The following is a 15,202-nucleotide window of genomic DNA, read 5'->3' as shown; positions in this document are numbered from 1 at the left end:
CAAATGGACGTCAAAACGGCATTCCTTAACGGCTTTCTTAAGGAAGAATTGTATATGATGCAGCCGGAAGGTTTTGTCGATCCTAAGAATGCTAACAAGGTATGCAAGCTCCAGCGCTCCATCTATGGGCTGGTGCAAGCATCTCGGAGTTGGAACATTCGATTTGATGAGATGATCAAAGCGTTTGGGTTTACACAGACTTATGGAGAAGCCTGTGTTTACAAGAAAGTGAGTGGGAGCTCTGTAGCATTTCTCATATTATATGTGGATGACATACTATTGATGGGAAATGATATAGAATTCTTGGAAAGTATAAAGGCCTATTTGAATAAGTGTTTTTCAATGAAGGACCTTGGAGAAGCTGCTTATATATTAGGCATCAAGATCTATAGAGATAGATCAAGACGCCTCATTGGTCTTTCACGGAGTACGTACCTTGACAAGATATTGAAGAAGTTCAATATGGATCAGTCCAAGAAGGGGTTCTTGCCTGTATTGCAAGGTGTGCAATTGAGCACGGCTCAATGCCCAACCACGGCAGAAGATAGAGAAAAGATGAGTGTCATCCCCTATGCCTCGGCCATAGGGTCTGTTATGTATGCCATGCTGTGTACCAGACCTGATGTAAACCTTGCCGTAAGTCATGGTTTCCTGACTATGGACATTGGATGTCATTGATAACGGGATCACATCGTTAGGAGAATGATGTGATGGACAAGACCCAATCCTAAGCATAGCACAAAGATCGTGTAGTTCGTTTGCTAGAGCTTTTCCAATTGTCAAGTATCATTTCCTTAGACCATGAGATTGTGCAAATCCCGGACACCGTAGGAGTGCTTTGGGTGTGCCAAACGTCACAACGTAACTGGGTGGCTATAAAGGTACACTACGGGTATCTCTGAAAGTGTCTGTTGGGTTGGCACGAATCGAGACTGGGATTTGTCACTCCGTATGACGGAGAGGTGTCTCTGGGCCCACTCGGTAATGCATCATCATAATGAGCTCAATGTGACCAAGTGTCTGGTCACGGGATCATGCATTACGGTACGAGTAGAGTGACTTGCCGGTAACGAGATTGAACAAGGTATTGGGATATCGACGTTCGAATCTCGGGCAAGTAACGTACCGATTGACAAAGGGAATTGTATACGGGATTGATTGAATCCTCGACATCGTGGTTCATCCGATGAGATCATCGTGGAACATGTGGGAGCCAACATGGGTATCCAGATCCCGCTGTTGGTTATTGACCGGAGAGTCGTCTCGGTCATGTCTGCATGTCTCCCGAACCCGTAGGGTCTACACACTTAAGGTTCGGTGACGCTAGGGTTGTAGAGATATTAGTATGCGAAAACCCGAAAGTTGTTCGGAGTCCCGGATGAGATCCCGGACATCACGAGGAGTTCCGGAATGGTCCGGAGGTGAAGAATTATATATAGGAAGTCCGGTTTCGGCCACCGGGAAAGTTTCGAGGTTATCGGTATTGTACCGGGACCACCGGAAGGGTCCCGGGGGTCCACCGGGTAGGGCCACCTATCCCGGAGGGCCCCATGGGCTGAAGTGGGAGGGGAACCAGCCCCTGGTGGGCTGGTGCGCCCCCCATGGGCCTCCCCTGCGCCTAGGGTTGGAAACCCTGGGGGTGGGGGGCGCCCCACCTGTCTTGGGGGGCAAGTTTCCCCCCTTGGCCGCCGGCGCCCCCCCCCCCCCCAGGGGGCCTATATATAGTGGGGGAGGGAGGACAGCACTACCCTAGCCCCTGGCGCCTCCCTCTCCCTCCCGTGACACCTCTCCCTCCCGTTTGCGCTTGGCGAAGCCCTGCCGGGATCCCCGCTACTTCCACCACCACGCCGTCGTGCTGCTGGATCTCCATCAACCTCTCCTTCTCCCTTGCTGGATCAAGAAGGAGGAGACGTCGCTGCTCCATACGTGTGTTGAACGCGGAGGTGCCATCCGTTCGGCGCTCGGTCTTCGGTGATTTGGATCACGACGAGTACGACTCCATCAACCCCGTTCACTTGAACGCTTCCGCTCGCGATCTACAAGGGTATGTAGATGCACTCCTTTCCTCTCGTTGCTAGTAAACTCCATAGATGGATCTTGGTGATGCGTAGAAAATTTTAAAATTCTGCAACGATCCCCAACAGTACGGCGGCGGGGCCACGCCGTAGGGCGCCGGCGGCGGAGCTGCGCCAGAGGGTGCCGGCGGCAGGATGGCAGAGGCGGCGACGGACGGGCCGGTTGACGCCATCGTTGGTCCGACGGCGGCGACTCACACGGCGGCTCGGGGTGGATCGCGGGTGGCAGCAGCAGCTCGGGCATGCAGCAGATCGAGCGATGCGGCGGGTTTGGATCGAGCGAGGCAGCAGCGAAGCAACTTGGCGGCTGGCGCGATGGATCGGGCGACGCCGCGTGCGGCTGGCAGGGCGGGCATGATGGATCGAGCAACACCGTAGCAGCGAGCAATACGCAGCGGCGCGGCAGGCGATACGCGCGGGGCGGCGCGTAGCAGCGGGCGGACGCGTAGTAGCGGGCGGGCGGCGAGTTGGCGCTAGCGCGGCGACGCGGTGCGCAGGCGCGCGGGAGTTGGCGGCTAGCAAGCGCGCAAGCGGGCAACCTGGCTAGGCGAGTTGGCGGCTAGCGGGGCGAAGCGGCGATGCGATGCGCGGGCGAGTGGGCGGCTAGCGGGGCGAAGCGATGATGCGATCGGGCGGGCTCGAAAGCAGCGATGCGATCGAATTGGTGAGGCGAGCTGGCGAGACGAGGGATCGGGCAAGGGAGGAGCAGCGGCTAGCGCGGGAGACACGTGGGGCAGCGGCGGCTGGGTGGCGGCGGCGGAAGCGAGAAACCTAGGAAACTGATACCATGTATGAGATTGTGATTGCACGATTTATTGCTCTTCGTGCATAGGCACGTATATATGATGTACAAAGATGGGCCACAGACCTCAACTATATAAGGAACTAGGAGGTAGGCCCAATATACAATATGCACATAACACATATACTCAACAATGGTGAATATATTCAGTAATGGGTTGAGAGGAGTTCCCTCCTTGCTTAAGGCACAAATATGTGTCTGCCTTTGTACTTTACTTTGTGCATTATGGAATTGTCATAATGACCTTATGTTTAACAAAATGCAAATTTCAAAATTTCTTGCGGGTCATCTATAAAGCCACCAGCTTCATTCGTACATGGTCTACCCTACTTTGTATGGAGGATAGTGCATTCATGAATTTTGGGAGCAACCGACTGAAGATGGTTGCGCAGGGTATATTCAACCGGTCTGAAAGACGATCCAATAATATGTGATTTAGTCACTATATCTTATTAGTGCCTGGTTGTTTTGAGCTTTGTCAAAATCTTTTTACTTGCTATTTTGCGTGATGTACTGGGTGTTTGGTACTTTTTACTGGTTGTTTTCTTGTTCTGGTTGTGTGCATCGATTGATGCAAAGGCCTGGGTAAACCATCCTTTTCGGGAGAAAAAACGGTTCGACATGAATGTTCAATACCACTATCCAAAGATAAAATTGTTCTAGCTTGTTAACCGCATGATGGAAGTATATATATATATATAGGTAAATTGTGTGGGGGCACCTAGATGTCTGGGCACCTAGTTGCCCCGTTATAGTAAGTGATATTCAGGATGCATGATGTACAATCCACGACATATGCCTTTTTAAATTTTGTTTACATGCACTATCACTTTTAATAGGCAATGATTGCTTTCCAGAAAATATATACTACTAATCTCTTGGCAATGATTCCTTTCCAAAAAAAGGGTATGTATACGCTCTGATTTTTTTAAGGTATTTGATATGACCAAATAATACGAAACATTGTCGCAAATGTTTGTATGTATTGTTGCGACGTATATTATGCATTCTTCTGAAGCTTTACTTTTTAAGGTATCTAGAATTAAAAAATTAAGGCCGGGTCACGCTTTTTAGCGACTAATTCTATTCAAAATAAGGTGACCAAATAATATAAAATGTGATCCTAATTATTTCTTACTTTTAGAAATATATATGATGCATGCTGATACCCACACATGATATTTTTTTCTCCTACGTACATATACTCACACACAATTCCTTTTAGTTTTATGAATGTGCGTTGCATGCCAATACCCACATGCGATTTTTCGTACATACATGGACCTAAGATATCATACCCGCACACCCTTTTTAACACATGCATGCTTTGAAGATATACACCAAACTGATATACTTTGAATGGTACATAACCGAAAAATGATACACTATTTTTTAATGCATGTAAATTATTTTGAGACATCCCCGTAAGGCCGTAAATGATATTGGAGATATATCCAAAAAAAAGTTAGTACGTGACTAGGTATACGATTTTTATAGTTATATGAATTAGTATATGACTAGCTACGTATACGATTTTTATATGTGTATGAATTAGTACGTGACTAGGTATACGATTTTTATAGCTATATAAATTAGTACGTGACTAGGTATATGAATTAGCACGTGACAAGGTCTGTACAAATACCTAAGATACTGTACACACAAACTCATTTCTTAGTACATGTATATGCCTAAGGCTGGTCATAGTGGGAGTAACTTAGCTAGTAACATAGCGCACTCCAAGAAAATTTTGCTTATGTGGCATGTAATCAATGAGAAGTGGTAACATAATATGTTAGTGTAACATAGCGCTTCCCAAGATAAAATGAGTCTACAACCTAATAAATGAAGTCCTCTATGACACTACTGCTATGTTGCTTTGCACTATGAAGGTAGTAATTTAGACTAGTGTCATATGCATGACACTAGTATAAGTTACTCCCCCACTATGACCTGACATAGCCAAAAATAATATATTAAAAAAAGTATACAACACATATAAATAAAGTACACGGACCATGCATGGACCATTAATTATTGATTTTCTCTCTCTTGTTTAATGAGGGCATTAAGTGTCCAGATCAAGCAATAGTAATTCTTTCCTAATTAAAAAATCAACGTTCATGGAAAATTGATGCAACTTGCGACACTACAGAATGATTAGCAGGGAATCATAGCCCATAATGCTGAAACGGATAAACTTCTATAATGATTACTGGGATATGATCTCTCAACAAATTAAAGTGAAAAAGCTGAAGCCCCAAATGCAGCGCTTCCAATAAGAACTAAGATAAATCCAATCATCTATCCTAAGGATTAATGGCTTACAAGCAAAGCAAAAGATGTCTGACTGTGTACCCTACCAAGCTCCTATTCACAAGAAAGCGCCCAAAGACAAATAGTTTTGTTCACTGGATGATGTGGTACCTAAAAATGAAACACATGCCCTGACATGTACTCCCTCCGTACCAAAATATAGAACGTTTTTACAGTTCAATTTGTACGAAGGTTTCCTTTCTGCTTGCTATTTTTGCGAATGGTTCCCGAACAAGTCGAACCATCTTCAGATTCCATCTTAAAGGTCTAGAGTGGATAACCTCCATTAGCTTGATGATTAAGAACTACATGCAGTGGGAGAACCAATTAACAAACTTTGGTGTTTGAGCTGACTGGTGAGAACATGAAACAGGCTCTATGACGGGCACCAACATTTTGGTTCCTGGGTGTATATACACCCAGGAATTTGAAAAAATAAATATGAAAAAAGTTCAGAAGATTTTTTTGAATAAACTTGATTTTTCTTGCATTACTATTTAAATTTCCACCAATAAAAACTCCATGTTGACTACAGAGCAAAAAAAAATTTATTGCTATATATTTCCTTCGTCCCAAAATAAGTGTCCCAACGTTGACTTTCAAGACACTTATTTTGGGGCTGTGGGAGTACAAGACACTATTCACACTATTTTGACAAAAAAAATTGTAGCTTTCGCCCTGAAGTCAACGTTGGGTTTTGTTGGCGAAAAATTATATACTAGTGCAAAAGAAAGTCAAGTTTATTCATAAAATCTTCTCAACTTTTTTTACTTTTTTATAAATAAAAAATTTAATTTCCTTGGGTGTATGCCAAGAGGTATTGCCCGCTCTATGACCACTTGCACTATAATTTTAAGAATGGTTGTCCACACATCACCTTAGGTCACGAGGCTTGACAATCTTTTTGTTCCAAGAACTATGCATGTCCTTTTCAAGCAAGTCCCAAATGACCATTGCCTTGTTCAGCCCATAACAATTTGGTTTATTAGAGTTAGACCCCCTCTTATATCATCTCTAGTCAACCCTGCATCCAACTATCACGGAACCAACTCCTCCTAGGAGTGTACAGCCACCATTGCAGTTCCACCGTGCATGGTGTCGGGCGGCGCCGCCGTGCGTCCCTGCCGGGAGGGGAGTCGGGTCTTGTGCGGATAGGGTGAAGGCGCGCAGCGCCAGATTCGTCCTCCGCCCCCGGCGCGCGCTCACTCAACGACCCAGCGGCCGACGGGTGTCTCCGCGGCCACACGCGGCGCCGCTCTGAGGGGCCACGAGCCCCCCTACACACGTGCACCGGCGGCGCCCTTTATGCTGGCGCACCCTCGTGATTCCGGTGACCACGGGCGCGCGGGAGCAGGGACAAGGCCACGGAAACCTCAAGGGCCAACATGCAAAGTGCGAGCTACAGTATTTTGCAGCCATTCCTCTTCTTCCCACGCTCCCCGAAAGCTTTTCAACACCGCCGTCACGCTTCACAGACAAACCTCCCTCCCTCTGTCTCTTGTCTGTGGCTGTCTCCGGCCGGCAACCGTGAATCCTAGCTGCTCGAGACCAAAACCACCTACACCTGCCCGCCGAACTCCCATGCATAGCCTTTAGCTCTCTAGAAGTCTAGCTCCGCTCTCCGGGCTCCGGCCATGCCGCACCGTCGCCGCCTACACAGCCTCGCGCCGCTGCCGCCGCCTCCCCCTTCGCCTCACACCGCCTTCGACCTGTCCGAGGCCGAGTCGCGGCTGCCACTCCTCGCAGACTACGGGCGGCTCAAGCCCGTCGACGACCTCCCCGCCCCCGTCGCGCCGCCGTCCGCGCACTGGAGCGCCGGGAGCGCCTTCACCGGCACCGAGCCCGCGACCGCCTCCACGTCCACGGCAGCGACGGGCTCCTCCCTGCCACCGGCGTCGTCCGCCGCCAGGGACGACACGTGGGTGCGCCGCTCCAGGGAGAGCTACTACCTGCAGCTCTCCCTCGCCATCCGCATCACCTCCGAGGCCTTCCTCGCCGGCGTCCCGCCCGAGCTCCTCCCACGCCGCCTCGGCCCCGGCGATGTGGCGGCGGAGCAGCACGCCGACGTCCCCGCCGATGCCGCCGCCGTCTCCTACCGGCTCTGGGTAATAGTCTCGCGGATCACGCTAATCATTACAAGTACCAACTGATAAATTAATCGTGCAGTACGTCTCTCTTCTCCGTTGATTTGTTTATCATGTCTGATGCTATATCTATGCGCATTGAAAATTGCAACTTGATGCCAATCAAGGCGTGCAACCTTCAGCTTCATCATTGGCCGGATTAGAACTTTTCTAAGCGACATGGCTATATATTGACTGGATGCGCCCGAATTTTTTTAGATAAATTATGTTTTCACTGAGCTAGCAATGTTTGGGTGCAGGTGAACGGGTGCCTGTCGTGGGGGGACAAGATCGCGCACGGGTTCTACAACATCCTGGGCATCGACCCGCACCTGTGGGCGATGTGCAACGCCGACGAGGGGGAGGGCCCCCGGCTGCCGACGCTGGCGGCGCTGCGGGAGGTGGACGCCAGCGACCAGTCGTCGCTGGAGGTGGTGCTCGTGGACAAGTGCGGCGACTCCGTGCTGGTCGACCTGGAGCGGCGCGCGCTCGACCTCCACCGCGCGCTCGGCGCCACGCTCGACCTCGTCCGCCGCCTCGCCCTGCTCGTCTCCGACCACATGGGGTGCGTACGTCGTGATTCACCACTTGATCGATTTCCAGTTGATTTGCTTTCGAGGAAAAGGTTAGCCTGGTCCGTGTCCATGCAGTCTCACCCGTGCGTGTGTGCCCGTGCTCCCTGTGAGTGTGAGTGTGACCGTGACTGACCTTCGATAGACCAGTAGACGTGCAAGTTGACGACCTGCTCGTCCGTGAACCTCGGAACCTGAGCACCGACGAACATGTGAACAACACTCCAATTTCAGAGCCCACTTTATGTCTTATAAAACGTACCAGACTGTATATCATGGATCAAACGACCGCCATGGCCGGTCACGTTCCTGTCTGTACCTCCATGCTGTTATGCCATTCGTTACATACAATTTGAGCTTTGTTGATCAAAATTTCCAGTAATTTAATCTGAGCAGACAAATTTCAGCTGAATTTGATGGTTGTATTTTGAAGGGGTGCATTGAGATCGGAGGACGGAGACCTGTACATGCGGTGGAAGGCGGGCAGCAAGCGGCTGAGGAAGCAGCAGAAGAGCGTCGTCGTCCCCATCGGCCGCCTGTCCATCGGGTTCTGCAGGCATCGCGCCATTCTCTTCAAGGTCTCCGGCATTGCTTCACTTACCGTTACGATCCATGCTATGTTACTTTAGGCCAGCAGGTTATTTTCAGTCCAGTCATCTTCTCCAAACTGATGCAGGCTCTGGCAGATTTTATCGGCCTGCCGTGCCGAATCGCGCAAGGCTGCAAGTACTGCTCTGCACCTCACCGGTCCTCTTGCCTTGTCAAAATTGAAAACGAGAGAAGATATTCAAGGTATGAAGCAGGGAAGTATGCTCAGTTTGCTTTGTTTTTTTCAGCTATATATATTTCAGGGCAGAGGCTGAAGCAGTGAAGCTGCAGTCTGTTTTTACCATGATTCTGTGTTAATGATGGCTTACATTGACGAGGAAGTATGCTCAGTTTGCTTTGCAATTTTGCTGGTGCTTCTTCAGGGAGTACGTTGTGGACCTCGTGGTCGTGCCAGGGAGCATCTGCAACCCAGACTCGTCCATCAACGGCCAGCTGCTCTCCTCTGTGTCTTCGCCTTTCAAGACTTCTTGCACCGCAAGTTTGGAAAACTATGCGGCACCAGTTACAGCTTGGAATCGTGCGATAGCTGATGATCGTTGCAACTCGATGTTCTCAGATTCTCAATATTCAGGTACAATCTACAACAGTATAATAGCTCATAGATATCAGATATCTAGGCCATGCAAATGCACATGCTGATTGACCGTGTACTATAGCAGTTGCCGGGAACAAGAACTCTGTTCAGGCAGACACCAAAGAGGGTGTGGTGCTGAAATGCGGTCAGGTCATGCAGAATGACAACTGCAACAACATGTCAGTGTTTCAAGTGTCAAGGCAATTGAAGGCGATGGAGGTCGGCACCGAGGATGTCAATAAGGAGAACATCCCTGGTCTTACACTGCCAAAACACCTGCTCGCTGAGTCATCTTTTGCCATGGATTGGCTTGAGATATCATGGGATGAGCTTGAGCTCAAGGAACGCATAGGCGCTGGTACTTCCTTAGCTTCAGTATTCTTATCAACTTGCTACGTTATGTGAATTTGACCGCATTTTACTGAAACGCAGGTTCGTTTGGTACCGTTTATCGAGCTGACTGGCATGGTTCTGTAAGTACCTTAGACTTTTCACTATGGAGACCTTTTTACTTTGCAGTGAGATAAGCATCCTTTGCAGAGATCATAAAATTGAGGTTATAGTTTTGGGTATGTAGGATGTTGCAGTAAAAGTGCTTACAGACCAGGGTGTTGGCGAAGCTCAGCTCAAAGAATTCCTTAGAGAGGTTGCTTCACCGTTTCTTTTTTGCATCAAAACTTCACTTATGGTTAGTATAGATCTCAATCTGTCCCATTATCTTTAGCTTGGCACATTGTTAATCCTTGCAGATCTCTATCATGAAACGAGTTCGCCATCCAAACGTGGTATTATTCATGGGCGCAGTGACAAAGTGCCCGCATTTGTCGATAGTAACCGAGTACTTGCCCAGGTAAACCCTCCGTCAGTTTCACGGACAATATCCTGCATCAAACAGAATCGCTGAATCCTTATGCTGTGAACAGAGGGAGCCTCTTCCGTCTCATCAGCAAAGCTTCCGGTGGGGAAATACTTGATTTACGGCGGCGTTTGCGCATGGCATTAGATGTTGTATGTATTGCAATACTAACTTCTACAGATAAGCATGCTCCTGAAACGTTACTAGTCTCCCTGAATGTGATATGAAGCACTGCTGTGACTGAAATGCAGGCAAAAGGCATCAACTATCTCCACTGCCTGAACCCTCCTATCGTACATTGGGATCTGAAGACACCAAACATGTTGGTGGACAAGAACTGGTCTGTAAAGGTTAGTTGGAGTTCATTTCCCAAATAGAATAGCGCTATCGAATATGGCTGTTCCGTTTTTGTCTCTTTATTTACTATCCTTGATACAACTTCAGGTAGGTGACTTTGGCTTGTCCAGATTTAAGGCGACCACATTCATATCGTCGAAATCAGTCGCTGGAACAGTAAGCTTTGCATGACAGCCTGCTCAGTTAGTAACTTGCCATTGCATCTTTTTGGATTCTTAATATCAAATTCTGGTAAACTGCAGCCAGAATGGATGGCGCCAGAGTTTCTCCGTGGCGAGCCATCCAACGAGAAATGTGACGTGTACAGCTTCGGCGTGATCTTATGGGAGCTCCTGACTATGCAGCAACCATGGGGCGGCCTAGGCCCAGCACAAGTAACGTTCCATCTCATTATTGTGTTCTCTTATATAGTGTAGGAAAATTAAATGCGATGTTCGCGATTTCACTAGAGCAATATTTACAGGTAGTAGGAGCAGTTGCATTCCAGAACAGAAGGCTCCCAATCCCCAAAGATACCATCCCAGAACTAGCTGCTCTTGTTGAATCATGTTGGGCTGAGTAAGCAAATCTCCCATGACCTGACAGCAACCTTGATCAAAATTTCGAGTGGCTGCATCCATTAGTGCAGCCTACGTTTAAAACAAAATATTAACACGAATTTGCCTTATTTTCAGTGATCCAAGGCAGCGCCCTTCGTTTTCAAGCATTGTGGATACGCTCAAGAAGTTGCTCAAGTCGATGCAGGGATCCGGTTCATGACAGTCCCGCGGATTCTTGCCCAACCATTCTTTTTTCTCTACTCTCTGTCGATTAAAGCTAATCCACAACAAGGAATAAAGCAGTTAGTTGCCTTCAGGCACATGAGAGGGTAGCTGAAGCAGCAAAAGTGCAATGCTGCATCAGAGTTTGTTGGCTCGTTCCCTGACCATTCATGTTGTCTCTGTATAGTGATTTGAGCTACAAATTTAAAGCTCTCGAGGGTCAGTGAGGTGGTTATGTAAAATGTCCTGAATGTATCAAAGTAGTTCTACTGGCTGAGCAATAGCGCCGTCACTTTACTAAAATGGGAGATAGATTTGATAACAAGCATAACTGCTCACATGATCCTACGCTGAGTTCCCAATTTCCATCAAAGCATCCAACTGAACTGAACTTGAATGAACTTCACAACAGGGAGCATGATACTGGAACTGAACATATCCAACTAAACTGAACTTAAATGAATTTCACAACTGGAACTGAACATATCTCATCGTTTTTAGCATCGTCAATCAGTCCCCGGCCTGTGTTCTCAACAGAAATTCAACCATTTCAGCAAGGAAAACGCATATCACAAGACATGACTATCTAGCATCTAGACTGATCGTTCCATGGGACAAAATACTACATGACGGACTACGTACATGGGACAAAATCCACCTCGCTTTGCAAGTTATACCATCCGCTCGTCGGACAATATCCACACTGTTTCGCAGATTACACTACCCGCTCAAGCTCCCGGGCGTAGCAAAGAGATCGCTTGATCATCTGATGCGCTTGTATGCCGACACGGGGTTGGACCTTCGCCATGTGAAAAAGGACTGAATGATTCTGAACCTCCCATTCATGTTGTATCTGCCAACATAAGGAGTACTTGTATAGTCAGGAAGTGGTCGCGTTAACAATCACACAATCTATTAGTATATGGTTCTTCAGTAGAGTAGCAGCTTAGTGGTTGCACCCATGCCTCTAACAAGATGTGTTTTACCACCCTTTAAGTTATTCAAACGCCAATCGTTCACTATGACATTATTCATATCAAAACATGGTGATAGGACAGAGGACAAGAGAAATTAATAGTCACCTCTGATATGTGCTCCAGAAGCTTTTGCTCAGAGGAAAACATCAGCATTTTTCTGGCATCATCCACTGGCAAGTGATCGTATGCCTGACCACTGCAATCAGCTATCTCATCTCTGCAAAAGAAGACGTAGAGAACATAATCAGGAACTTCACCACACGAGCCACGTAGAAAACGTAATGTAAATTCATTCACCTAATAGTTTCAGCAAGAAGGTCCATGAAGTAGAGGTATGTCTCATGTGGCACAGCTTGCCGACCATTGGTTAATCGGTTGTAGGTACCTTCCATAAAGGATTGCTCAAGCTCCACTGCGTATTTGATGCAAGGATGGTCAAGGGCTCTCGGGGGCAGAAGTTCCAGCTCAGTGTGGAATTCAGCTACTCTGTTCTCAGCCAACAGTCTCATAAGATTAAGTCCCAAAATTCGATATTCTTCTGGTGATGGTGGGAGTATGCCTCTGATGAACAATCACAAAAGCAAACACAATATGAATAGCACTCGGCAAACATAAGTTCAGAAATACAGTGCTCCAGGATAGAATATCTAATGTGGAAATGTTCAGCGGCATCTTTTAGCCACAAGATAATTGTGCTGCTAAAAATCCAGGAGGTCGCACAGATTAAGACAATTCATAAACGTATCCTTATTCCTCAACAATGTCGACTTGACAAATGACAAACAATGAGACCATGTGCTGACTGCTGGCACCTGCCATTCCTCACAGGTGCTGTGAGGAATAGAATGCCAAGGTACTGAATAGTGATTAAACCAAAGGTTAATGGTCACAACACATAACTTCCACCAGAATCAAATAGATTGTATCAAGGAAGTGCATGTCCACGATCTAGATGTTTGAAATGTCAATTGTTTTTTAGGAAAAACATAAGCGTGTTGGCACAAGAAAAATAAGCTAGGAAGATAATTTATGTGCATGACTACATAGGATGAATCTATGCAGTATGTAGGACCAAAATGTGCTTAGGTAGAAAACAAACCTTGTATCCATGTAGAAAACTTTTAATTGGAAGAAGTTCCTCTCAAATGCATCTTGGTCCTTAACTCTGATGCTGAAGATAACAGCAAACTCGTATATGGCCCCTGAAAGTTTCACGATCAGTCACCCCAACTAATTTATACAAAAATGTAGATTGCAAAATGGTAAACTGCAATGCAGAAGTGTAGCCAGCATTCTTAGAGTTGATGCCATAGCATAAAAATGCTTTCCAGACTTGTAGTTTTTAGATGAAATGGTAAATTGCAATGCAAAAATGTAGCCAGCAGTCTTACAGTAGGACAGTTAGTCTACTACACACTTGCAAAATGGTAGATTGCAATTAAAAAATGTAGTGAACAGGGCTTTCCCAAATGGTGTAAAGAACATTTATAAGTGATAACAATATTCTCTCCAGGAGAATGCTTTGCAGAATTGCAGTTGTAGTCCATGACTAGCGAACATACATACAGAGCTCCGTACATGTATCCTTAGAAGAGTATTCCACGAAACACCTTCAACTACATAGCACATCTCAAATTGGATGAAACTCCATATGCAGAATTTTGGGTTCCATTTTACAGGAGCATTTCTCCTAAATTGGTTCAGAATACATTTTGCATTTCTCTTAGGAGGAGTTGATGATGTAGCATAAAAAAATGCTTTCCAGAATTGCAGTTTTTGATGAAATGGTAAATTGCAACGCAAAAATGTAGGCAACAGTCTTAAGAGTAGGACAGTTAGTCTACTCCACACTTGCAAAATGGTATATTGCAATTCAAAAATGTAGCATCAAGGAAAACGTGAACAGGGGTTTCTCGAATGGTGCAAAGAACATTTATGAGTAACAACAATATTGTCTTCAGGAGAATGCCTTGTAGAATTGCAGTTGTAGACTTGTAGTACATGACTAGTGAACATACATACAGAGCTCCATACATACCTTAAAAGAGCATTTCACAAAGGACCTTCAGCTACATATGCATTTTTTTAGGTTCCTTTGTATAGGAGCATTTCTCTTAAAATTTGTTCAGAATCCCACCTTTACTGATGAAAGTAAAAAATGGTTCAAGAGATAAAGGCCACAGTACACTTTTTCCCACAAGAATGTGCTTACTTGCGAGTCTCAGCTCCGCAACTGCATTAGGTGTCCTCTCAAATGATGGTGGCATGCTAGGAAACTTTGTGAGGAGAACCTGAAATCAACGAAATGAAGAGACATGTCACCTGATGATAAACGTTGAATTTAAGTGAAACCCTGAAAATTCAATAAGCACACCACTTCATCCTGCTGTGAAGCACCAAAACCAGCACCTACATCAGTACATTGTCATTGTGGAACTGGAGCTGCACACCTCCAGAACTGCAAACCCTCGCCCCAACTCCTCCCTTCGTTTCCAGCAAGTCACATCAAACCCTAGACAGTAGCAGTACAGTTGGGAAATTTCAGGAACCTACCGGAAGCGCATCCCGAATTCCCGACTCCTCCATCCAACTCCCAGAACTGATCAAACCCAGGTCGAAATGATCCTCGAAAATAAATAAATAAATCCCGAAGGGATCCCCCAAAACCGCTCATAAACCCCATCCTTCGCGCCGCGGAACACCCAAATACAGACAAATTCTCCAAGTAAACCCTGCGCATCCACCGTAATACCCCGAATTTCGGCAACATCGCGTATCCAGCGGATAAACGCGTCAATGTACCTAACCCCCTTCCTGGTCACCACGGGGGAAAAAGGCGGGGACGAAGTCGAGCCGTGCGTGGGTGGATGGGTACCTTGAGCTCGGAGAGCAGGGTGGCGCAGGAGTCGAGCTCGTACTCCGCGCAGGCGAGCTTGAGCCACGCGAACTTGCAGTTCGCCTCCTCCAGCTCCCGATCCATGGGCGGCGGCAGCTTCGCCCTTCCCAGTTCCCCTCTTCCCCTCCCCCTCTCCGTTAGTCCCGGTGGTTTTCCTCGGTCACTTTTCTTCGTGTGGGCTTTCTTTCTTGCGCGAGGAGATGGTGCCGCTAGCGTCGTTGCGGGGGCCTCTTGAGCCGTAGATTGGGGAATTAACGGTCGTGGTCGTGCCTGAGGTGGATGGG

General features: G+C 47.0%; 2 protein-coding genes across 3 annotated transcripts; one reads left to right on the top strand and one right to left on the bottom strand.

Moving 5' to 3' along the window:
* Positions 1 to 6,619: 6,619 nt before the first annotated feature.
* Positions 6,620 to 11,326, top strand: LOC123054336 (serine/threonine-protein kinase CTR1). 2 transcript variants are annotated; one of them, XM_044478089.1, is made up of 15 exons: positions 6,620 to 7,298; positions 7,577 to 7,881; positions 8,322 to 8,466; positions 8,565 to 8,680; positions 8,860 to 9,068; positions 9,154 to 9,429; positions 9,504 to 9,544; positions 9,649 to 9,717; positions 9,821 to 9,921; positions 9,995 to 10,079; positions 10,179 to 10,277; positions 10,372 to 10,440; positions 10,527 to 10,658; positions 10,748 to 10,842; positions 10,959 to 11,326. In XM_044478089.1, exons 1-15 carry the CDS (start codon positions 6,828 to 6,830, stop codon positions 11,041 to 11,043), a joined length of 2,298 nt encoding a protein of 765 aa, XP_044334024.1. In that variant the 5' UTR covers positions 6,620 to 6,827; the 3' UTR covers positions 11,044 to 11,326. The 2 variants fall into 2 exon arrangements, with proteins under 2 accessions (XP_044334024.1, XP_044334025.1); XM_044478090.1 differs by having other exon boundaries at positions 6,621 to 7,298; positions 9,157 to 9,429.
* Positions 11,327 to 11,483: 157 nt separating this feature from the next.
* LOC123054337 (26S proteasome non-ATPase regulatory subunit 8 homolog A) lies at positions 11,484 to 15,116 on the bottom strand. Its single transcript, XM_044478091.1, has 6 exons — positions 14,898 to 15,116; positions 14,235 to 14,313; positions 13,122 to 13,224; positions 12,320 to 12,583; positions 12,128 to 12,239; positions 11,484 to 11,898 (listed from the first exon to the last, which is right to left on the bottom strand). The coding sequence occupies exons 1-6, from the start codon at positions 15,000 to 15,002 to the stop codon at positions 11,761 to 11,763; spliced, it is 801 nt and encodes a 266-aa protein (XP_044334026.1). The 5' UTR covers positions 15,003 to 15,116; the 3' UTR covers positions 11,484 to 11,760.
* Positions 15,117 to 15,202: the final 86 nt, after the last annotated feature.

This window comes from Triticum aestivum, chromosome 2D (genome assembly GCF_018294505.1).
Source record: "Triticum aestivum cultivar Chinese Spring chromosome 2D, IWGSC CS RefSeq v2.1, whole genome shotgun sequence".
Taxonomy (NCBI): Eukaryota; Viridiplantae; Streptophyta; class Magnoliopsida; order Poales; family Poaceae; genus Triticum; species Triticum aestivum.
The sequence above is the reverse complement of the archived record's forward strand: the minus strand, read 5'-3'. Positions and strand labels throughout refer to the sequence as shown.

Bases quoted from the DNA above. Each gene is read 5' to 3' on its own strand.
- LOC123054336 (XM_044478089.1), top strand. From the start codon at position 6,828: ATGCCGCACCGTCGCCGCCTACACAGCCTCGCGCCGCTGCCGCCGCCT. The intron at 8,681-8,859 runs GTATGAAGCAGG...GTGCTTCTTCAG, and splicing joins AACGAGAGAAGATATTCAAG to GGAGTACGTTGTGGACCTCG. The intron at 10,843-10,958 runs GTAAGCAAATCT...CCTTATTTTCAG, and splicing joins GTTGAATCATGTTGGGCTGA to TGATCCAAGGCAGCGCCCTT.
- LOC123054337 (XM_044478091.1), bottom strand. From the start codon at position 15,002: ATGGATCGGGAGCTGGAGGAGGCGAACTGCAAGTTCGCGTGGCTCAAG. The intron at 14,314-14,897 runs GTACCCATCCAC...CGTTGATTTCAG, and splicing joins CCCTGCTCTCCGAGCTCAAG to GTTCTCCTCACAAAGTTTCC. The intron at 13,225-14,234 runs GTAAGCACATTC...TGAAACTTTCAG, and splicing joins TGCGGAGCTGAGACTCGCAA to GGGCCATATACGAGTTTGCT.